This window comes from Bombina bombina, chromosome 6, assembly GCF_027579735.1.
Source record: "Bombina bombina isolate aBomBom1 chromosome 6, aBomBom1.pri, whole genome shotgun sequence".
Classification (NCBI taxonomy): domain Eukaryota; kingdom Metazoa; phylum Chordata; class Amphibia; order Anura; family Bombinatoridae; genus Bombina; species Bombina bombina.
In genome coordinates this window covers 1,039,397,905-1,039,423,999 of record NC_069504.1, presented here as the reverse complement: position 1 = coordinate 1,039,423,999, position 26,095 = coordinate 1,039,397,905, and the positions used below count along the sequence as shown (strand labels likewise).

At 40.4% G+C, this 26,095-nt stretch overlaps 1 protein-coding gene across 1 annotated transcript in view; it reads left to right on the top strand.

Annotated features, from left to right (window-relative positions):
- ITK (IL2 inducible T cell kinase) overlaps positions 1–26,095 on the top strand; it is a 205,506-nt gene that overhangs the window by 169,127 nt on the left and 10,284 nt on the right. Inside the window, exons 13-16 of the mRNA XM_053718791.1 lie at positions 69–285; positions 368–432; positions 1,967–2,085; positions 13,486–13,643. Coding sequence (XP_053574766.1) covers positions 69–285; positions 368–432; positions 1,967–2,085; positions 13,486–13,643 — 559 coding nt within the window. The remainder of the gene's footprint in view (positions 1–68; positions 286–367; positions 433–1,966; positions 2,086–13,485; positions 13,644–26,095) is intronic.

Sequence of the window (26,095 nt, the reverse complement as noted above, 5' to 3'; positions counted from 1 at the left end):
TTATATATTTTTCCTTGTTTTTCCTGTCTTCTTTTCATCTAAGACTCTCTACCTTTCTTTTATTTTAGGAAACTATCCCATCCTAAACTTGTGCAGCTACTAGGTGTTTGTTCCCAACAAAATCCCATCTTTCTGGTCTTTGAGTATATGGAACATGGTTGCCTCTTAGACTACTTGATCAGCCATCGTGGGATGTTTTCTAAGGGAACAGCTATGGGCATGTGCCAAGATGTCTGTGAGGGAATGGAATACCTAGAGACTTCTAACTTCATCCACAGAGATTTGGTATATAACATTTCTTATTTTCTTCTTTCAACGCTCATCATGGTCTTAGTAATTACACCATTATCTTATGTTCCTGAAACAGGCTGCACGTAATTGTCTAATTGGGGAGGCACTAGTGGTCAAAGTTTCAGATTTTGGAATGACAAGGTAAGTCAGTATGAGTTATTTATATGTAATTCTTGTTTTGAAGACAACTGTGTTCCTATTTAGGCCTAGATTACGAGTGGAGCGCAAAATTGCACTTTCGCTAACGTGATATTTGCGCTCCACTTAGTAAGGCGTTACTGAGCCTTACTCTCATGAGAGCGTGCTTCCATAGGTTGCAATGGGAGCCTTGTTCTCATGCTGTGAGACACGGCAAAGAACCTAGCGCAGCACAGGGGTTAAGTCTCTCAGCGTTTGGCAGCAAATTCAAAATAATATATATGTATATGAATATATACATATATATTTATGTATTTATTTGTGTATATACACATATTAACACATAATATATATATGTATATAAGCATATACATATATATTAACAGTGAAAGCACAGTCGCCATAGACCACAATGTAAAGGCACTGTGACGACTTTTATTTGTGAAGAAAAAGGTACACTTTGCATAAGTTCCGAATGCTAACGAAATGGAGCATATCTACACTGGAGACCTGTGTATTCCTTACCGGTATCTAAAACTAATATTAAAAATAGGGGCACTTTCATTCATTACACTTTACAATGAAGCTTCTGTTTTAAAATACTAAGCTTTCTTTATGGAAGAGAGACCAACGATCCTACGTCCACATCTCCTGCTGTAGTTAGCACAGCAATGACGAATCCGGCTTCCTCCAATAGTTGGGTGGCCTCACGAGCTGGATGCCAAAGGGGGCACGCAACGATTGGAGGAAGCTGGGTTTGTTACACATTAATAAATAAAGGTCGCCGCGAGTATTATGTGTGGCATCCAACTTCCCCTGGGCATACATAATGCTTGGGGCGGCCTTAACAAAGATGGGTGCTGCACATGTGGGGTGCTGTTTTTTCACTGGCGCATACCATCTTAGTTAAGGCTATCGGCACATCAGTTAACGGTGAGTGGGGGACGCGAGGGGCACTTCAGATTTTGGTGTCTAGAGGTAACTGGGCTGTAAATCTGGCCCTGTCCACCAAAGGATAATTTAATAATCTCTCTTCTTGAATACATGTGAATAATTAGTTATCTGATTTCACAACCTGTAGTCAAGCAACGGTATTAAATTATTGCTGAGGTATCTTGAGACTCAGGGCTAAGAAACATTGAACCTGTCAGTGTTAAATGGTTGGTTTAATTGAAAAACACTGTACAAGGATGCTGTAAATTGCTGCAAAAACTAAACTGAGCAAGAGAAGACCATGCTATCTAAACACATCACATTAATTTTTTTTTAGGTTTTGAACGTAGAAACACCTAATAAAAAATATCAATCTCAGAAATTTTCATTATAGTGTATATTAAATTTTGATAACATTTTTCTCATGAGACAACCAAAAATAATGTTGGTTTAAAAAGTCTTTGAAATTGCTGGTAGTTCATTTTTGTCTATCAGCACAACGTTTAGGGAATAATAATTTGCACATAATAATAATAATAATAATAATAATAATTAAATAATCTCCTTTAGTAATATCATTAACTGTTATTTGTTTATTACATAGGTTTGTTCTTGATGACCAGTATACCAGCTCCTCAGGCACCAAATTTCCCATCAAATGGTCAGCGCCAGAAGTCTTCCGATATGGCCGATACAGCAGCAAATCTGATGTGTGGTCTTTCGGTACAAATTTTATAATAATATTCTCTTTTTAGCTGTGGATAACAGTTTAATAACCTCCAGCCATAACATCTTAAACATTAATATGTGACTCTGTGTACCTGATTAACTGAAATGCCTTTATCTCTCCAGTTTTGTTAGATCATCTCAGGGCTTACTTTCAAATGCCTTTTAGCAAACATGAGCTGTGATAATATGGTCCCTGTGCACTTAATTCCTGATGTCAATCATATATATATATATATATATATATATATATATATATATATACCCTAAAAATATGTTTACAAAAATCAAAGGATTCATATAGAAACACCAGCAGGACGCACACTCACATCTGCCTGAGTTGAAACAACCATCTACTGTGCTCTTTAATACATCAAAGAAAAGGCACTCAATGGGACATAGACAAATATATAAGACATTTTTACTTATTTTACTAATTTTTTATTGTTATGATTATCATTCATTTATAAAACACCAAGATACTACACAATGATTTAACATTAAAGGGATACTGCACCCAAATTTTTTTCTTTCGTGATTCAGATAGAACATGCAATTTTGAGCAACTTTCTTATTTTCTCCTATTATCAATTTTTCTTTGTTTGCTTGGTATCTTTATTTGAAAAAGCAGGAATCTAAGCTTATGAGCCGGCTCATCTTTGGTTCAGCACCTGGGTAACGCTGATTGGTGGCTAAATGCAGCCACCGATCAGCAAGCGTTATCCAGCGTATTGAACCAAAAATGGGCTGGCTCATAAGCTTAGATTCCTGGCTTTTCAAATAAAGATAGCAAGAGAATAAAGAACATTTGCTAATAGGAGTAAATTAAAAAGTTGCTTAAAATTGCATGCTCTATCTGAATCATGAAAGAAAAAAATTGGGTTCAGTATCTATTTAAGTACACAACTGCACAATATTTACAATTATCAGAAGATATTTATTTGAATTATAAAGCGCAGAGGGCCCTGCCTATGAGTAATTGTGAGATGTAATCCACCCTTACATAATATAATCATTGGGATAGATGGACTCATGAGCTTACTTTCTAAAGGAAGTTCATGGGGAAGATGAAAGGGGAGGATCAGAAACAGAAGAGGCATCTTAAAGTAGATTTATGAATCACTGAAATGGTGAGTTTTAAAGGGATGTTTGAAGCACAGACAACTAGAGGAGAGTCTTACTTAGCGAGGCAAGGAGTTCCATATAATATATGCAGCTCTGGAAAACTCTTACAGACGTGTGGGAAAGTAATAAGACAGGAGGAGACAAGTAGTTTGTGGGCAGAAGAATGTAGGGGAGTATTTGCAGACAAAGCATATGTTAAAGGGACAGTATACACCAATTTTCATATAACTGCATGTAATACACACTATTATAAAGAATATGAACAGATACTAATCTTAAATCCAGTATAAAACCCAGTTTAGCACTGTTGATGAGGTTAGGCTGGAACACCCACTGAAATGGGCAGAGAAAGCAGGAATAGCAGACCCTCACCCCCCCCCCTTCCCTGTCTATGAAAAAAACCTATTACACAAACAGGAGCAAGAAGGAGTCTGTAGACTTGGGTCTACATCTGATATTTTGGGGTTTGGATAGGGGTCTGAAAATCAGCATAAAGTTATTAAAAAATAAGCAAAACTATACATTGTTACAAAAACACTCCCAGGTGGACTATATAAATGGATCTTCTACACAACATTTCTGCAAAGAAAAATCTAGTGTACAATGTCCCTTTAAGATCAAATTTTTGAAGCTAAGGGAAGCCAAAGGAAGGACTTGCAGACAGATGCAGCAGATGTGGAACGATGTGCAAGGAAGATGAGTCTGGCAGAGGCAGTGGGATTGCAGTGGGGACAGGCAATAACTTTGGAGACCTGGGGGATATATCTATATATAGTTATCTCAGATACCCTTCCACAGATAGGTGACAGACAGATCGCCTATACAAACATCAACATGTGATTGCTGCTATATCTCTATCTACCCTTAAAATGGAGGTTACTAACTTCCAAAAATGAACACTGCAACTGATCAGCAACAGAAGCACTGTTACAGTGTGTAGCAAGCATGTAGTCTGATTTTAATTTATCTTTATTTAATTACAGGAAACTGCTGCAGTTACTCACCGCCTTTCTGGCTACAAAATCATACAGACCACTATCTGGCACTACAGTTCACACAAACCTCTGTTGCCAAATGCCTCTACTGAGCATGGCTTCACTTGTTTTTTTCCCCCAGTTATTTGCTTCTACTGAGCATTTTTAAAATATCAAATTAAACCACTATAAACTTGTATACTTCGAAACCACTGCTATTTTTTATTTTTCATCAAACAAAAGTATCTTTTAGGCAATAAAATCTATCTGCAGCAAAAATGTTCCAAAATTTGGTGCAGCTGTTTTTGTTTTAGGTTTGGCTAATTGTTTTAGTGGTAAAAGATAAAGAAAATGACTATTTTCAACACTTAGTAACTCCAAAAATGCTCAATCTACAGTCACCAACCCCATTTTAGTGGAACAACTACATGCTCTGAATTGTTAGAGAATCTAATTGTAACACTAGCAACCATGCAATGTTATGTGTTTAACCTAGCAAATGGGTTAAACCCATAGTTAAAGTACCAAGCTGGAGCTGCAGCGGACTGCTTGTCCTGAGCGGACATGGCCACTGACCCTAATCAGCAGTGGTTTCCACTCAGGATCATCAGCAGTGCTCATTGTTTTACTCTGAGTTTCCATTCTGGATCAGTGGTGCTCTCCTGACCGGTATTTTAAAGGGACACACTAGATTTTTTTTGCAGAAATGTTTTGTAGATGAACCATTTACATAACCCATCTGGCAGTGTGTTTTTTTTTTTTTTTTTTAAATGTATAGATTTGCTTATTTTTAAATAACAATGTTCTGATTTTCAGACTCCTAACCAAGCCCCAAAGCTTCAGATGTATACTGATTTCTGTGTAATGGGTCTTTTCATATGCAGGGAAGGGAGGAGGAGGGGTGTCTGCCTGTTCCTACTTTCCCAGACCCTTTCACTGGGTGACCAAGCCCAATCTCACCAACAGAGCTAAACTGGGGGCTTCTAAGTAAGTTTTTAAAAGGTTTTATACTGGATTTTTATATCAATATCTGTGTATATTCTTCTTTATAGTAGTGTCTGTCACACGCAGTTATATGTAAATTGGTGTATACTGTCCCTGTTTAACTCATTTGCAGGTTTAAAAACTCAGTCAACAAACCCCAGAACAACTCAAAGTGGACCAGCCCAGAGTAACTGTGTTTAAGCATTTACCTAAGATACATAAAATGCTGTAAAGCCAAGAAGATGTCTGATTATTTGGGGCATAGGTCCACTGGGAGAAAAAACTAGGATCTTGTATAGATTATTTTTGTGCAACCTATAGTGATTAATACTCATGGACATGTACAAGATACAAAACATCTATTGAGAATGCTAGAGTCAGTATCCAGAGATAGTGGTTGTTAGTCACTATTGATCTCTTTATTCATGTATTTAATTTATATATTTGACAGAAGCAGTATTATATTTATTACCACACAACATTTTTTATTTGATGGTAAATATTTTTTACAGAAATGAGTCACTGCAATGAAGGCAAAGTTCACCCCCCTCATATGCTAATCTTCAATTATTATTTTTTTTAATTTCAATGTATTTTCACTGAAAATAATCCCTTTAAATCATAAATAACTTCATATTTAAGGTGCATTGATGATCTTTTTGATGATCTGGCATGAGGATGATGAGAAACTTCATGAGTTTACTGATTACATAAATAATAATAATTTTACGTTTGAATATTCCAACACGGCCATTTCATTTTTGGATGTTTTGCTTAAAGGGACATTCCAGTCAATATTGAAATGCAAACAGATGAATAACACATTTGGATAGAAACATATTTGCAATATACATCTATTGGCAAAAATGCTTCTAGTAAAAGTTATTGTTTTAGTGTTATAATTTTTCACTGCACGGGAATCATAGCTAGACATTCTCAGTGCACCAGTATTTTAAATACTGCAGCTGCTCAGGTAGTCAGTGGGGCTTGTATCATATCAGCAATAATGCAAATGTAATCATTAACACATGATGCAAGCACTTTATGTTCTCTGAGCAAGTGCTGTTATTTAAATGTTGGTGCACAAAACATACTTAAATACCCTCTTGAAACAGCTGCAGCTAATATAAGTATATTGCAAAAATGCTTCTTTTCAAAACCGAAACACACCTGTGTACATTTAAATTTTGTCTGGAATATCCCTTTAAGCTAGACAAACAAAATCATTACAGAGACATATCATAAACCATTCATAGGGGCCTATTTATTATGTGTCTGTCTGAACTGCTGGTGCAACGCCGCCCCTGCAGATTTGCGGCCAGGGGGTGTCAATCAACCCGATCGTATTTGATCGTGTTGAATTGCGGAGATGTCTGTCCACCTCCTCAGAGCAGACGGACAGGTTATGGAGCAGCGGTCTTTAGGCTCGCCAGAAACACGGGCCCTCAAGCTCCATACGGATAGGCCACATAGTCGATACTTTTTTGCGGGCTAACGGCCGCACAACATCCTTCTCACCTTAAAATACCTAGAGGACAATACATTTGTTTGAGAAGAAATTGTTCTAAGTTCTAAACATTTGAGCAACAAGTAAGAGAGCTTACAGATAGACTGTCAGTGAGAGGGTATGATAGGAATGATCTATTGGCAAAGTAGGTAAACGAGATAGAATCTGGTTGTTGCAAGATGAAAGAATGTTCACAGAGGTGAAATATGAGAGAATTGTTTTGTACTACATAAAGTAAAGCAGGGTTCTTTAAACTTTTTTTCCCCAATACCCAGTGCAATGTTACCACATTTCTTTGCAACCCTATTTTTATTCTTGGTCTGAAAATTTCTGAAGTGATATACAACAAGATAGCTGCAATTTTTAGCGAAAGGACTAAAAAGGTGTGAGTACTTTATTCTTGATACAACAGACGCATGCTATATATACAGATGTATGCAAAAGTTTAGGCACCCCTAAATATATATATACAGTTGTATGCAAAAGTTTAGGCACCCCTGACAATTTCCATGATTTTAATTTATAAATAATTGGGTGTTTGGATCAGCAATCAACTAACTGAAGGACACAGTAATATTTCAGTAGTGAAATGAGGTTTATTGGATTAACAGAAAATGTGCACTATGCATCCAAACGAAATTAGACAGGTGCATAAATTTGGGCACCCCAACAGAAATATTGCATCAATATTTAGTAGAGCCTCCTTTAGCAGAAATAACAGCCGCTAGACGCTTCATATTGCCTGTAATGAGTGTCTGGATTCTGGATGAAGGTATTTTGGACCATTCCTGCTTGCAAAACATCTCCAGTTCAGTTAGGTTTGATGGTTGCCGAGCATGGACAGCCCACTTCAAATCACCCCACAGATTCTCAATGATATTCAGGTCTGGGGACTGGGATGGCCATTCCAGAACATTGTACTTGTTCCTCTGCATAAATGCTAGAGTAGATTTTGAGCAGTGTTTTGGGTCGTTGTCTTGTTGAAATATCCAGCCCCGGCGTAACTTCAACTTTGTAACTGATTCCTCAACATTATTCTCAAGTATTTGCTGATATTGAGTGGAATCCATGCGACCCACAACTTTAACAAGATTCCCAGTACCGGCACTGGCCACACAGCCCCACAGCATGATGGAACATCCACCAAATTTTACTGTGGGTAGCAAGTGTTTGTCTTGGAAAGCTGTGTTCTTTTGCCGCCATGCATAACGCCCCTTGTTATGACCAAATAACTCAATATTTGTTTCATCAGTCCACAGCACCTTCTTCCAAAATGAATCTGGCTTGTCCAAATGTGCGTTTCCATACCTCAAGCATCTCTGTTTGTGGTGTGTGTGCAGAAAAGACTTCTTCTGCATCACTCTCCCATACAGCTTCTCCTTGTGCAAAGTGCGCTGAATTGTTGAACGATGCACAGTGACACCATCTGCAGCAAGATGATGCTGTAGGTCTTTGGAGGTGGTTTGTGGACTGTTTTTGACCGTTCTCACCATCCTTTGCTTTTGCCTCTCTGATATTTTACTTGGCCTGCCACTTCTGGCCTTAACAAGAACTGTGCCTGTGGTCTTCCATTTCCTCACTATGTTCCTCACAGTGGACACTGACAGCTTTAATCTCTGTGATAGCTTTTTGTAGCCTTCCTCTACACCATAATGTTGAACAATTTTTGTTTTCAGGTCATTTGAGAGTTGTTTTGAGGCCCCCATGTTGCCACTCTTCAGAGGAGATTCAAAGAGAACAACAACTTGCAATTGGCCACCTTAAATACCTTTACTTATGATTGGATGCACCTGTCTATGAAGTTCAAGGCTTAATGGGCTCACCAAACCAATTTTGTGTTGCAATTAATCAGTGCTAGGTAGTTACAGGTATTCAAGGGTACCCACATATATGCACCTGTCTAATTTCGTTTTGATGCATATTGCACATTTTATGTTAATCCAATAAACCTCATTTCACTACTGAAATATTACTGTGTCATTCAGTTATTTGATAGATCAAAATGAAATTGCTGATCCAAACACCCAATTATTTATAAATGAAAATCATGGAAATTGTCAGGGGTGCCAAAACTTTTGCATATAACTGTGTATATACTGTATGTATATATATATATATATATATATATATATATATATATATATATGTGTGTATATATATATATATATATACACAGTATATATAAATGAAAGCGAAGATAGAGATTGCAAGATGCACAACCACAGTATATTAAATAAGTAGACAGTCCCAACGGGATCTACGTGACACAATTGCCCCTCTCAAGAGCCACCTTATAAGTGTGTCAGACAAATGCAGCAGTCTATAAAGATATATGATGCAGAAAATATAATTCAGCCTGGTTGGAGCCAATCAGTCTTTCTGAGCTCTGGAGGGAAATTCCGCTGCTCTTGGAGGGGCAATGCGTGTTCCCTTTGCCTCAGGACGCTGGTCAGGATAAAGTCAGAGGAAAAAGTTCTCCAGGCGCAAATTAAAATCCATAAACTTTATTTGTAATCCACATAGGATAAAAAGAAACCTACGGGGGTCCAACAGCAGCACATAAAACCACAAATGTATTACGCTGACATGTTTCGACTAAATGCCGTAATTATAGCTGATAGAATACATCTGTGAGTCACATTTAAAAGCAAACTCTAATTCTCATTGGTGGTAAAAGTAACCAATACCTGTGTTATTTGATGTGTCTACACTTAAACCTTTATATACTCTTAATGCCAAATGACAATCGTGTGCATATGTAAATAACTTCACATATAGGTTAATCTATTTCTTCTAAGCCTAAATAAATTGTGATCTCGCACATATTTATACAAGTATAAGGAGTGAAAAAAGAAGAAAGAGATAGTGGAAAGAACGGATTGTTGGGTGACTTAAAACTAGGTAGAAAACTGGGTAATCATAATACTGCAATGATGTTCTGACATTCATAATGTCTGCAATACACAGTTGAACACAGTTGAGAAGGCATTATACATAGATAATGAATAGCATACTGGTACTTTTGTTCCTAATATATGCATAATGTTATTATTCTTATAGCATTAAAGTTGGTATGAACAATAAATTATTGAATAAATAAAACTATATCCACACATAGTAAACTTTGAAACTAGAACATAAATAACATCCATGAAAGTATTTTGTTAGAAGGGCATAATAAGTTAGCAATAATATCCAGGAATATACATATAAACTATTTCTAGATGCACACATATATATATATATATATATATATATATATATATATATACATACACCTGTGTGTCCTGTGCAATTAAAGGAACAGGGATAAAATACTGCCCACAATGCATGCTTCTGAAAAATATACTATGATCAATTCCCCATAGGTGGCTGCTAAAATATCCAAAGATAATAGGAGCCAGGTCAGAAATAGTCTCATAGTGTTATCCGAATGCCAAAATTATTGCATATATGTTTAAGTTATTTCCAATAATTAATCAGATCATACTCTGAGTTGAGTCCCAATGGTACCCTGGTCTGAAGCCTGAATATCCAAAACAATTCACGTTTGCCAAGTATTTTGTCTCTATCTCCCCCTTGGGGTGGATTTTTAACCATTTCTATGGCTTGCCATCTTAAAGTTGTGTTACTCTTGCTGTGTTTATGTTTAAAATGTTTAACTAGGGGAATAGTTGCTTCACCTATTTTGATGGTAGACAGATGATTCCTAATTCTCGTATTCACATAATTCGTTGTGAGTCCTACATATTGTAGGTGACACTCTGTGCATGTGATTAGATTTTTGACATAGGAGAATGTACAATTGAGGCAGGATTCAATCTTGAATTCTTCTCCTGTAACTTCTGAGTGAAAAGTATTGGAAAAGATGCAGAACTCACACAGTCTGCATCTTGATTTTCCACATTTGTACATCCCCCTATGCCTGAGCCAAGAGCCTTAAATCGGTGGTGCCAAAGTTGGCAGATTAGAGGGGGATCTTTCTTATTTTTTCACTCCTTATACTTGTATATATGTGCGAGATCACAATTTATTTAGGCTTAGAAGCAATAAATTAACTTATATGTGAAGTTATTTACATATGCACACGGTTGTCATTTGGCATTAGGAGTATATAAAGGTTTAAGTGTAGACACATCAAATAACACAGGTATTGGTTACTTGTACCACCAATGAGAATTAGAGTTTGCTTTTAAATGTGACTCACAGATGTATTCTATCAGCTATGATTACGGCATTTAGCCGAAACATCTCAGCGTAATACATTTGTGGCTTTATGTGCTGCTGTTGGACCCCCGTGGGATTCTTTTTATCCTATGTGGATTACAAAGTATATGGATTTTACTTTGCCTCTGGAGAACTTTTTGCCTATAAAGAGGACAGTTTCATTTCTACATGCACACAAATGTAGTACAAGATTAAAAGTAATTTAACATGCAATACCACATATGTTAATTATCTGAAAACGTGATTTTTGTGGTATGCAGTATGTAGGACGTACATCCAGGATGTTAAAAGACCACATTAGGGAACATTTGCAATCAATTACTGCTGATTCTCCCAAGACACCACTGGCCAAGCATTTCAGGTCACATGGAATAAGACAGTAAAGTATGTTTTAATTTCAAGCTATAGATAACATACTGTTTGATAATAGGGGAGGCAACAGACAGGCTATGTTAAATAAAAATGAAACATTTTGGATTTTTCCTTTAGAAACAGATGTGCCCCAGTTTGGGCCCTGGTGCAGTCACAGCACTTACACTGGCAATAGGTCTGCTCCTGTCCTTTGTGGAGTGTAAAAGAATTAGCGCTTTTGTGCATTAACATCAATTGAGAGCAATCAATAGAGTTTCCATTTTTGCAAGTAGTAGTGAAAGTGTATTTTTTTATGTACACATTTCATAGTTTGAAAGGGCCTTGTTCTTTTTTTTACTTTATTAAACAAAAATAGATGTGTTTTATTAACATGTGAACTGAGAATGGGCATGACTTTAACACAGACAAAAAGTTGTCAACGCCTCATATATATATATATATATATATATATATATATATATATATATATATATATATATATATATATATATATATATATATATATATATATATATATATATATATATATATATATATATATATTGGAATAGTTTGGCTTTAAATGAAGACTCAACCAAAACCTATGCAATGCACTTTGGAAAGGGAGATCATATTGATTTTTAATGGGCCCATAGTAAGCAAAGTAACAGATTCTAAAAAGAGCATGCAATTTTTTTCATTAGAATGTCCCTTTGTTTAGTGTATCTCAATTTATTAACAACATACAGTGTCACTGCACATGATTCTTTTCTAACAATATTATTGTAGATTCCCAGGCTGCACAGCCAACCAGTGCTAACGTGTTCCCAAACATTCCAGCTACTCTGAGATTATACAGTGCATTCCTTGTCCATTTGCATGGATAATTTGTTTTTATGTCTACATAATACACCAGCTCTCAGGAAGATATGATATATCTTCCTTAAAAGAACATCAAACGTAATATTAAATAATAGGGAGTTGTAAAATAATATAGCGAGCCGATATACAGCAGATAATCTGTGTGTGTTTGCATGATCAATAAACTGAAACAATATACAATTTGTTACAAAACATGCAAATAAATCTTTAAAAGGGGATAGATTTAATACCTTACACGTTTATTACCTCACTTTCAGTCTGCTTAAAGCAGTTAAAAAGGTGTTATTTAAAACATGCATACAATTATAAGCTAACTCTATTTCTTTAGCCAACCCCCTGATATGCGGGCAGTAGACTGTATGCAATGCAACCAATAAGAGACCATATCACCTGAACAATTATCCCAAGGGCCACAGGCAAGAAGGATATAAGTGTAGAGTTAAGAGCCACATTCAATAGGCCAGGAACTAGTATAATAACAGTTGTCACAACTAGGTGTATGACAGATGCAGAATCAGGAGCCACAACCATTAGGTCAGGAACCATTCTAGTAAAAAGTGTCATAGCCAAGTGTGAGACAGATGCAGAGTCAGCAGCCACATCCAATAGGTCAGGAACTAGTATAGTAACAGATGTCACAACCAGCTGTGAGACAGATGCAGAATCAGGAGCCACAACCAAATAGGTCAGGAACCATTCTAGTAACAAATGTCACAACCAGCTGTGAGATAGATGCAGAATCAGGAGCCGTAACCAATTGGTCAGGAACCAGTATAGTAACAAGTGTCAAAGCCAAGTGTGAGACAAATGCAGAGTCAGGAGCCATATCCAATAGGTCAAGACCCAGTACAGTAACAAGTGTTACAACCAGGGGAGGGGCAGATGCATTGTAAGGATCCTAATCCAATTGCACAAGAATCAGTATAGTAACACATGTCCCAGCCAGGGAGGGACATAGGTGCAGCCAGGAGTCACACCAAACGAGCCAGGGACCAGTATAGTTACAAATGTCACAGCCAGGGAGGAGATGGAAGCAGAGTCAGGACCCACATTCTATAGGTCAGGAACCAGTATAGTAACAAATGTCACAGTCAGGGAATTGATGGAAACAGAGTCAAGAGCCACATCCTATAGGTTAGGAGCTGGTATTGTAACTTCAGGATAGGTAGGAGGAATAGGAAATAGACGGGAGAAAGCGTAGCAGTTGTACTAGTATCTAGATATCTGATTGCATTTATTTAGCAGAAATGCCATGTTCATGTGTATACTACAATTACCTGATGTTACAGTGTGTGGTGCCTGCATTACTTCCATTTGGTGTAAAGCTAGTTTTTCCCTGTTTGGCAGGTGTGCTCGTCTGGGAGGTATTTAGCGAGGGGAAAACACCCTTTGAACACCTAAGTAACGGAGTGGCAGTGGAGGAAATCTCAGCTGGACTGAGGCTCTTCAAACCTAAGATGGCATCTGAAAGGATATACAAACTCATGAACAGCTGTTGGCAGGAGGTATGGTGGATGGGAGAAGATGAAAGGGACACACGAGCATGTAGTCACTCTTACCTGCAATGTATATTAGAGGGCATTGTAATTGTTCCTCCCATTTAGGGCTAGATTACGTGTGGCGCTCTAACTGTTGCACGCAAGTGAGGGCACTTTGCGGTTCTTTGTGCGTATAGAAAGTATTGTGCATATTACGAGTTAAAAGTAAACGCGTTCGCTTGAGGGCAATCTAATTTATATATATGTATAGATGTGTGCACATATGTATTTGTGTTTTTTTGTGTATATTTAATGTATTGTTTATTTACTGTACATATTTCACATTCCAATGTTTTTCACTTAAAGGAAAATTGCCTTTTTATTGTATGTATATATATATATATATATATATATATATATATATATATACAGGGAGTGCAGAATTATTAGGCAAATGAGTATTTTGACCACATCATCCTCTTTATGCATGTTGTCTTACTCCAAGCTGTATAGGCTCGAAAGCCTACTACCAATTAAGCATATTAGGTGATGTGCATCTCTGTAATGAGAAGGGGTGTGGTCTAATGACATCAACACCCTATATCAGGTGTGCATAATTATTAGGCAACGTCCTTTCCTTTGGCAAAATGGGTCAAAAGAAGGACTTGACAGGCTCAGAAAAGTCAAAAATAGTGAGATATCTTGCAGAGGGATGCAGCACTCTTAAAATTGCAAAGCTTCTGAAGCGTGATCATCGAACAATCAAGCGTTTCATTCAAAATAGTCAACAGGGTCGCAAGAAGCATGTGGAAAAACCAAGGCGCAAAATAACTGCCCATGAACTGAGAAAAGTCAAGCGTGCAGCTGCCAAGATGCCACTTGCCACCAGTTTGGCCATATTTCAGAGCTGCAACATCACTGGAGTGCCCAAAAGCACAAGGTGTGCAATACCTAATAATGAGACATGGCCAAGGTAAGAAAGGCTGGAAGACGACCACCACTGAACAAGACACACAAGCTGAAACGTCAAGACTGGGCCAAGAAATATCTCAAGACTGATTTTTCTAAGGTTTTATGGACTGATGAAATGAAAGTGAGTCTTGATGGACCAGATGGATGGGCCCGTGGCTGGATTGGTAAAGGGCAGAGAGCTCCAGTCCGACTCAGACGCCAGCAAGGTGGTGGTGGAGTACTGGTTTGGGCTGGTATCATCAAAGATGAGCTTGTGGGGCCTTTTCGGGTTGAGGATGGAGTCAAGCTCAACTCCCAGTCCTACTGCAAGTTTCTGGAAGACACCTTCTTCAAGCAGTGGTACAGGAAGAAGTCTGCATCCTTCAAGAAAAACATGATTTTCATGCAGGACAATGCTCCATCACACGCGTCCAAGTACTCCACAGTGTGGCTGGCAAGAAAGGGTATAAAAGAAGAAAATCTAATGACATGGCCTCCTTGTTCACCTGATCTGAACCCCATTGAGAACCTGTGGTCCATCATCAAATGTGAGATTTACAAGGAGGGAAAACAGTACACCTCTCTGAACAGTGTCTGGGAGGCTGTGGTTGCTGCTGCACGCAATGTTGATGGTGAACAGATCAAAACACTGACAGAATCCATGGATAGCAGGCTTTTGAGTGTCCTTGCAAAGAAAGGTGGCTATATTGGTCACTGATTTGTTTTTGTTTTGTTTTTGAATGTCAGAAATGTATATTTGTGAATGTTGAGATGTTATATTGGTTTCACTGGTAAAAATAAATAATTGAAATGGGTATATATTTGTTTTTTGTTAAGTTGCCTAATAATTATGCACAGTAATAGTCACCTGCACACACAGATATCCCCCTAAAATAGCTATAACTAAAAACAAACTAAAAACTACTTCCAAAACTATTCAGCTTTGGTATTAATGAGTTTTTTGGGTTCATTGAGAACATGGTTGTTGTTCAATAATAAAATTAATCCTCAAAAATACAACTTGCCTAATAATTCTGCACTCCCTGTATATATATATATATATATACTGTTATATATATATATATATATATATATATATATATATATATATATATATATATATATATATATATATATATATATATATATATATATATATAAACCTATTCCTATACAGTATCTCACAAATGTGAGTACTTCCCTCACATTTTTGAAAATATTTTATTATATCTTTTCATGTGACAACACTGAAGAAATTACCCTTTGCTACAACGTAAAGTAGTGAGTGTACAGCCTGTATAACAGTGTACATTTGCTGTCCCCTCAAAATAACTCAACACACAGCCATTAATGCCTAAACCGTTGGCAACAAAAGTGAGTGCACCCCTAAGTGGAAATGTCCAAATTGGGCCCAAAGTGTCAATATTTTGTGTGGCCACCATTATTTTCCAGCACTGCCTTAACCCTTTTGGGCATGGAGTTCACCAGAGCTTCACAGATTGCCACTGGAGTCCTCTTCCACTCCTCCATGATGACATCACGGAGCTGGTGGATGTTAGAGACCTTGCGCTCCCCCACCTTCCGTTTGAGGATGCCCCACAGATGCTCAATAGGGTTTAGGTCTGGAGACATGCTTGGCCAGTCCATCACTTTTACCCTCAGCTTCTTTAGCAAGGCAGTGGTTGTCTTGGAGGTGTGTTTAGGGTCGTTATCATGTTGAAATACTGCCCTGCGGCCAAGTCTCCGAAGGGAGGTGATCATGCTCTGCTTCAGTATGTCACAGTACATGTTGGTATTTATGGTTTCCTCAATGAACTGTAGCTAACCAGTGCCGGCAGCACTCATGCAGGCCCAGACTATGAAACTCCCACCACCATGCTTGACTGTAGGCAAGATACAATTGTCTTTGTACTCCTCACCTGGTTGTCGTCACACACGCTTGACACCATCTGAAACAAAGAAGTATATCTTGGTCTCATCGGACCACATGACATGGTTCCAGTAATCCATGTCCTTAGTCTGCTTGTCTTCAGCAAACTGTTTGCAGGCTTTCTTGTGCATCATCTTTTGAAGAGACTTCCTTCTGGAACGACAGCCATGCAGACCAATTTGATGCAGTGTATGGCGTATGGTCTGAGCACTGACAGGCTCACCCCCCCACCCCTTCAACCTCTGCAGCAATGCTGGCAGCTCTCATACGTCTATTTCCCAAAGACAACCTCTGGATATGATGCTGAGCATGTGCACTCAACTTCTTTGGTCGACCATGGCGAGGCTTGTTCTGAGTGGAACCTGTCCTGTGAAACCGCTGTATGGTCTTGCCCACCATGCTACAGCTCAGTTTCAGGGTCTTGGCAATCTTCTTATAGCCTAGGCCATCTTTATGTAGAGCAACAATTCTTTTTTTCAGATCCTCAGAGAGTTCTTTGCATGACGTGCCATGTTGAACTTCCAGTGACCAGTATGAGAGAGTGTGAGAGCGATAACACCAAATTTAACACACCTGCTCCCCATTCACACATGAGACCTTGTAACACTAACGAGTTAAATGACACCGGGGAGGGGAAATGGCTAATTGGGCCCAATTTGGACATTTTCACTTAGGGGTGTACTCACTTTTGTTGCCAACGGTTTAGACATTAATGGCTGTGTGTTGAGTTATTTTGAGGGGACAGCAAATTTACACTGTTAAACAGGCTGTACACTCACTACTATACATTCTAGCAAAGTGTCATTTCTTCAGTGTTGACACATGAAAAGATAAAATAAAATATTTACAAAAATGTGAGGGGTGTACTCACTTTTGTGAGATACTGTATATATAGGTATAGATATGTATTTTACATGAACAGTATCATATATTATGGAAATATATATTTAATAATACAAAGTACATTATTTTCTATGTGAACAACATAGGAATGTAAAAGATGCATTTTGCACATTGTGTTTTACCATTTAGATTTAAACGTGGTCGGGTTAGCTCACATGGAAACGCGAGTATGCGTGTCAAGTTTTTTTGGGGGGGTTTTCCGCTCTTGATTGACTTCTATGGGAGAAGTTAACCCAGTCTCAATAAAAAAAATTGCGCGTCAGATTTACGTTCGTGCCATCTTTTAACTTTCAACTCGTAATATGAGCGCAACCCGACGCAGGCAAAAAATCTCTGTCTAGTAGAGTTAACTCGCGAGTGGTAGCGCTATATTGTGCTACACTCCTAACCTAGCCCTTAATGTGTTCCAAGTGATCTGTTTTACCTTCTGGAGTGTATTAAATTGTTTACAAATTGCTCCTTTACCTTTATTTAATAATCTGAAATTGCTGCTTTCGCCTGTTCTATCCCCACCTATACTGAACCAGTACTGGTTATAGAAATGCTTTGTAATCAAATTGGTTTAGAAGCTTTTAATCATGCTCCCAGTGGGGGTAAAATACTAAAACTTGTATTTTCCATTCTTCTCTAGAAGTATTGGTCTTTTTTACAGTTAGAGATAAGATAAGGAGGTTTTTGTGTAAATATAGTGATATAAGCTGAGGTCTACTCTCGCTGCAAGCTCAGTCCATTTCACTAGGTTGTGATTTCTGTTAGCAGAGACAGCCATTTCATATACAAACATAAACAGGCACCTAAAAGCGAAAAACTATCATACATTTGAAACTCTGTAGCTGCAATAATCATTGCAAACTCATTGGGGTCTATTTAAGAAGCAGCGGATGCTGCCTCAGACCCACTCTGCTTGAGTTCCAGCTGAAGCGGAAGTTAAGAAGCAGCGGTCCTAAGACCGCTGCTCCTTAACTCGTCCACCACCTCTGAGGTGGTGGACAGCAATCCACCCGATTGGATACGATTGGGCTGATTGACACCTCCTGCTAGCGGCCGATTGGCTGCAAATCTGCAGGGGGTGGTTTTGATAAATGACGACAGTGTATGCTGTCGGCATTTATCGATGTGCGACGGACATGATCCGCTATATCGGTCCGCACATTAATAAATGGACCCCATTAAGCAGAAAGCAGTTTTGCAGTGTATATAGTTTGTAATCTGAACTTCTAAAACACTTTCTAAATGTAAGATTTGTGCCCAGGGGTACTTGTTTACATAATTTGCTGGCTGACCCATGCTGTGGGCTATTTTTTATGTTTTTTGTCAGTGGAAGGTCCAACCAATCAGAGGCCAATGAAATAAGCAGCATTCTCCAGTCATACTGCAGTTTTATGAGCTAAAGCAGAGTGCAGGAGCGTGCTCTTCATATTTAAATGGAAGGGGCAGTATGGCCTCTGATTGGCTTTACCACCTGCTGACACAAATTGTCAGTATGGCTTCTGATTGGCTTTACCACCTGCTGACACAAATTGTCAGTATGGTTTCTGATTGGCTTTACCACCTGCTGACACAAATTGTCAGTATGGCTTCTGATTGACTTTACCACCTGCTAACACAAATTGTCAGTATGGCCTCTGATTGGCTTTACCACCTGCTAACACAAATTGTCAGTATGGCCTCTGATTGGCTTTACCACCTGCTGACACAAATTGTCAGTATGGCTTCTGATTGGCTTTACCACCTGCTGACACAAATTGTCAGTATGGCTTCTGATTGGCTTTACCACCTGCTGACACAAATTGTCAGTATCGCTTCTGATTGGCTTTACTACCTGCTGACACAAATTGTCAGTATGGCTTCTGATTGGCTTTACTACCTGCTAACACAAATTGTCAGTATGGCTTCTGATTGGCTTTACCACCTGCTGACACAAATTGTCAGTATGGCTTCTGATTGGCTTTACCACCTGCTGACACAAATTGTCAGTATGGCTTCTGATTGGCTTTACCACCTGCTAACACAAATTGTCAGTATGGCCTCTGATTGGCTTTACCACCTGCTGACACAAATTGTCAGTATGGCCTCTGATTGGCTTTACCACCTGCTATCTGCTAACACAAATTGTCAGTATGGCCTCTGATTGGCTTTACCACCTGCTGACACAAATTGTCAGTATGGCCTCTGATTGGCTTTACCACCTGCTGACACAAATTGTCAGTATGGCTTCTGATTGGCTTTACCACCTGCTAACACAAATTGTCAGTATGGCCTCTGATTGGCTTTACCACCTGCTGACACAAATTGTCAGTATGGCTTCTGATTGGCTTTACCACCTGCTAACACAAATTGTCAGTATGGCTTCTGATTGGCTTTACCACCTGCTAACACAAATTGTCAGTATGGCTTCTGATTGGCTTTACCACCTGCTAACACAAATTGTCAGTATGGCTTCTGATTGGATTTACCACCTGCTAACACAAATTGTCAGTATGGCTTCTGATTGGCTTTACCACCTGCTAACACAAATTGTCAGTATGGCCTCTGATTGGCTTTACCACCTGCTAACACAAATTGTCAGTATGGCCTCTGATTGGCTTTACCACCTGCTGACACAAATTGTCAATATGGCCTCTGATTGGTTTTACCACCTGCTAACACAAATTGTCAGTATGGCCTCTGATTGGCTTTACCACCTGCTGACACAAATTGTCAGTATGGCTTCTGATTGGCTTTACCACCTGCTAACACAAATTGTCAGTATGGCCTCTGATTGGCTTTACCACCTGCTGACACAAATTGTCAGTATGGCTTCTGATTGGCTTTACCACCTGCTAACACAAATTGTCAGTATGGCTTCTGATTGGCTTTACCACCTGCTAACACAAATTGTCAGTATGGCCTCTGATTGGCTTTACCACCTGCTAACACAAATTGTCAGTATGGCTTCTGATTGGCTTTACCACCTGCTGACACAAATTGTCAGTATGGCTTCTGATTGGCTTTACCACCTGCTAACACAAATTGTCAGTATGGCCTCTGATTGGCTTTACCACCTTCTAACACAAATTGTCAGTATGGCTTCTGATTGGCTTTACCACCTGCTAACACAAATTGTCAGTATGGCTTCTGATTGGATTTACCACCTGCTAACACAAATTGTCAGTATGGCTTCTGATTGGCTTTACCACCTGCTAACACAAATTGTCAGTATGGCCTCTGATTGGCTTTACCACCTGCTAACACAAATTGTCAGTATGGCCTCTGATTGGCTTTACCACCTGTAACGGTACCAACCGGATACCAAGGGTTAACACCAGGGAACAATGTCCTGCATAGGGAATCAGCAATTCACAACCCAGCCAGTTTTCAGGTTTAAAACAGAATGTCTTTTATTAAGGCTCATATGCCCAGTATTTATGCAGGTCTGACCCCCCCCAAAAGGGGGGTTGAAAGAATGTTGTACATTAGATGGAGGGAACACGCCCTTTTACATGATACAATAGAATACCTTGCTCAAGCTGATAACAATTTAAACACAGACACACACTTGGCTTTCCTTATCATCTAGGGTCTGCTCTCTGAGGTTGATTAAACAATGGACTGTGTATCAATAACATTAATGACAGTGCACAATAGCTGAGGCTAAAGCTGAACACAGTTAACTCTTTCAGTGCTGACAGAAGGGTCTGTCACATCTACATAGCACAATATACAGCCTATAGACAACCTTTCTTACGTTATAGTCCAGAAGTGGCTAGGTTTGCCACAATGCTCCCCCAGAACCAAGCCGGCATACACAGTCTGATCCCAACGGATCGGCTTGGGGATGTCCGGGGCAACAACTTTCGGCTCAAGTAAGCTACGGGGTGTTCTCCGCCATCTGCTCCAACTTGGCTCAGTACTGCCCCCACCCCAAACATGGAAGCGTCTCTTCCCGGAGGGACTGGGCTTGGGTAGTCACAGGGTTAACATCAGCGGGATCCATGGGAGCATAGGCAGAAACAAGGGGGGCCAAGTCATTTCCAAGGAGAACATCAGCAGGTAAGTCCTTCTTGACCCCCACATTCACAAGTCTAGCGCCCACTCCCCAATCCAAATGTACCCTGGCAACAGGTAGGCGGAACACAGTGCCCCCTGCTACCCTCACAGCCACAGTGTCTCCAGTGTGCTGTTTCTCAGGCACCAAGTTCTCTTGAAGCAAGGTCATGGTAGCACCAGTATCCCGTAGACAACTGACCTCCTTCCCATTCACTTTAACCCGTTGCCGGTTATTCCGGTGGGCAGCTTGCACGGGGTCTGCTTCATGTAGGCTGCCCCAGCATTCTGGCGCCTCTACGTAGCGGGCCACAGGCTGAGGATTATGTGGGATTCCGCCAGCGGGTCTTCTCCAGGACTGTGCTTGATTCGCTGCGTTTAGGGGACACTCTGGTCTTTTGTGCCCTAGTTGCTTACATCCAAAGCACCGAATAGGTTGTGAGTAGCCCCGCGAATTGAACCGGGCTCTCTGAGGGTAGTTCGTGGCCGGAGGCCGTGTGGTATAGCGGTGCGCCGGGGGTTGGTAACTGGCAGCTGCTGGGGTGACTGGGGGTCTGTACTCCACTCTAGCAGTGGGCAATCGGTATACTGCTCCCCCTCGTACTGCCACGGATCCGCCAGTGGGTGCTGTATCCGGCACCAAATGGGGAGCTATCAGGGTTAAAGTAGCTCCCGAATCCCGAAGTCCCTGGACCGACATCACCTCATGCAGAATTCCCAGGGGTTCCTCGGCTTGGGTGCTCAACACCTCATGAGCGGCTGGCTCCGTTTGGTAATGGTGAGCAGCCGCCCTTGGGGCCAGGTTCTGTCTGACCTGGTTCCAAGCTTGTCTGCTCCGATTTTGGGTGCACTCACGTGCCATATGTCCCCACTGCTTGCAGGTGTGGCATTGTATATTAGCCCGTCCGTTGTTAGGCTGTAGTCCATGGTGCCTCCTGGCATCAAAATGCTGGTCTGCTAATCTGGCTGCTTCGGTTAAGGTGAGGGGTTTTCGATCTCTCACCCATTCTTGGGCTTCTGGGGACAAGCCGTTAAAGAATTGCTCCAACAGCATCAGTTGTCGCAATTCTTCCATGGTGGTAGCTTGGCTGGCCTGTATCCACCCCTGAGATGCTTGATCCAGCTTGTGGGCCCACTCTGCATGGGAATCTCTTTCTGGCTTGCGCAGGCCTCTAAACTTGCGCCGGTATGCCTCTGAGGTAATGGCATATCTTTCCAAGATCGCTCTCTTCACTTTAGCGTAATCCTTGCTGTCCTCCCTGGGTACAGCGCGATACGCTTCCGCTGCCCTACCGGCTAGCTTGCCTGCTAGCACCGGCACCCATACGGACTGCTCCAAATCATGTAACTCGCACAGTCTCTCAAAATCCTGTAAATACCCATCAATCTCATCCTTCTCCTCACAAAACATTTTAAATGCATGGTATGGGATTTTGGGTCTTACTGGGTTGCTGAGTGCGTCCAAAATGGATTCTGCTCGGGAGGATGCATTCCGCGGACTGTGTGCCATCACGTACTCCTGCACATCTGCCATTACCACGGATAGCATATCCCGTGGTACAGGTTGGGGTAAAAATTCCAGCCTGGTCCTCATTTCCCTCTGGTATAGGGTCTCCTCCATGGCTGCTTGAGGCGTAGCGCTGCGAGCTCTGTCTCCCTCCATCAGCTCAGCAATTAATATAGCCTTGGGTTTGCTGCTGCCTATCTTTCCCCTGGCTTCTAGCAGTTCCTTTTACGTTTGTCTCTTTAGCTTAGAATAATCCATCTCCATTCACTTCGGTCCCTGGTACTCCTTCCATCTTAGTCAGTATTGTAGTAATCCCCCTCTTCCTGAGGTTACTGGCTTGTGTAGTTGCTCTTCTGGGCGATAAGGTTCATTCCGTCGCTTGCCACCAATTGTAACGGTACCAACCGGATACCAAGGGTTAACACCAGGGAACAATGTCCTGCATAGGGAATCAGCAATTCACAACCCAGCCAGTTTTCAGGTTTAAAACAGAATGTCTTTTATTAAGGCTCATATGCCCAGTATTTATGCAGGTCTGACCCCCCCCAAAAGGGGGGTTGAAAGAATGTTGTACATTAGATGGAGGGAACACGCCCTTTTACATGATACAATAGAATACCTTGCTCAAGCTGATAACAATTTAAACACAGACACACACTTGGCTTTCCTTATCATCTAGGGTCTGCTCTCTGAGGTTGATTAAACAATGGACTGTGTATCAATAACATTAATGACAGTGCACAATAGCTGAGGCTAAAGCTGAACACAGTTAACTCTTTCAGTGCTGACAGAAGGGTCTGTCACATCTACATAGCACAATATACAGCCTATAGACAACCTTTCTTACGTTATAGTCCAGAAGTGGCTAGGTTTGCCACACCACCTGCTGACACAAATTGTCAATATGGCCTCTGATTGGCTTTACCACCTGCTGACACAAATTGTCAGTATGGCCTCTGATTGGCTTTACCACCTGCTGACACAAATTGTCAGTATGTCCTCTGATTGGCTTTACCACCTGCTGACACAAATTGTCGGTATGGCTTCTGATTGGCTTTACCACCTGCTAACACAAATTGTCAGTTTGGTTTCTGATTGGCTTTACCACCTGCTAACACAAATTGTCAGTATGGCCTCTGATTAGCTTTACCACCTGCTAACACAAATTGTCAGTATGGCCTCTGATTGGCTTTACCACCTGCTGACACAAATTGTCAGTATGGCCTCTGATTGGCTTTACCACCTGCTGACACAAATTGTCAGTATGGCCTCTGATTGGCTTTACCACCTGCTGACACAAATTGTCAGTATGGCTTCTAATTGGCTTTATCACCTGCTAACACAAATTGTCAGTATGGCCTCTGATTGGCTTTACCACCTGCTGACACAAATTGTCAGTATGGCTTCTGATTGGCTTTACCACCTGCTAACACAAATTGTCAGTATGGCCTCTGATTGGCTTTACCACCTGCTAACACAAATTGTCAGTATGGCCTCTGATTGGCTTTACCACCTTCTAACACAAATTGTCAGTATGGCTTCTGATTGGCTTTACCACCTGCTAACACAAATTGTCAGTATGGCTTCTGATTGGATTTACCACCTGCTAACACAAATTGTCAGTATGGCTTCTGACTGGCTTTACCACCTGCTAACACAAATTGTCAGTATGGCCTCTGATTGGCTTTACCACCTGCTAACACAAATTGTCAGTATGGCCTCTGATTGGCTTTACCACCTGCTGACACAAATTGTCAATATGGCCTCTGATTGGCTTTACCACCTGCTAACACAAATTGTCAGTATGGCTTCTGATTGGCTTTACCACCTGCTAACACAAATTGTCAGTATGGCCTCTGATTGGCTTTACCACCTTCTAACACAAATTGTCAGTATGGCTTCTGATTGGCTTTACCACCTGCTAACACAAATTGTCAGTATGGCTTCTGATTGGATTTACCACCTGCTAACACAAATTGTCAGTATGGCTTCTGATTGGCTTTACCACCTGCTAACACAAATTGTCAGTATGGCCTCTGATTGGCTTTACCACCTGCTAACACAAATTGTCAGTATGGCCTCTGATTGGCTTTACCACCTGCTGACACAAATTGTCAATATGGCCTCTGATTGGCTTTACCACCTGCTAACACAAATTGTCAGTATGGCCTCTGATTGGCTTTACCACCTGCTGACACAAATTGTCAATATGGCCTCTGATTGGCTTTACCACCTGCTAACACAAATTGTCAGTATGGCCTCTGATTGGCTTTACCACCTGCTGACACAAATTGTCAGTATGGCTTCTGATTGGCTTTACCACCTGCTAACACAAATTGTCAGTATGGCCTCTGATTGGCTTTACCACCTGCTGACACAAATTGTCAGTATGGCTTCTGATTGGCTTTACCACCTGCTAACACAAATTGTCAGTATGGCTTCTGATTGGCTTTACCACCTGCTAACACAAATTGTCAGTATGGCCTCTGATTGGCTTTACCACCTGCTAACACAAATTGTCAGTATGGCTTCTGATTGGCTTTACCACCTGCTGACACAAATTCTCAGTATGGCTTCTGATTGGCTTTACCACCTGCTAACACAAATTGTCAGTATGGCCTCTGATTGGCTTTACCACCTTCTAACACAAATTGTCAGTATGGCTTCTGATTGGCTTTACCACCTGCTAACACAAATTGTCAGTATGGCTTCTGATTGGATTTACCACCTGCTAACACAAATTGTCAGTATGGCTTCTGATTGGCTTTACCACCTGCTAACACAAATTGTCAGTATGGCCTCTGATTGGCTTTACCACCTGCTAACACAAATTGTCAGTATGGCCTCTGATTGGCTTTACCACCTGCTGACACAAATTGTCAATATGGCCTCTGATTGGCTTTACCACCTGCTGACACAAATTGTCAGTATGGCCTCTGATTGGCTTTACCACCTGCTGACACAAATTGTCAGTATGTCCTCTGATTGGCTTTAGCACCTGCTGACACAAATTGTCGGTATGGCTTCTGATTGGCTTTACCACCTGCTAACACAAATTGTCAGTTTGGTTTCTGATTGGCTTTACCACCTGCTAACACAAATTGTCAGTATGGCCTCTGATTAGCTTTACCACCTGCTAACACAAATTGTCAGTATGGCCTC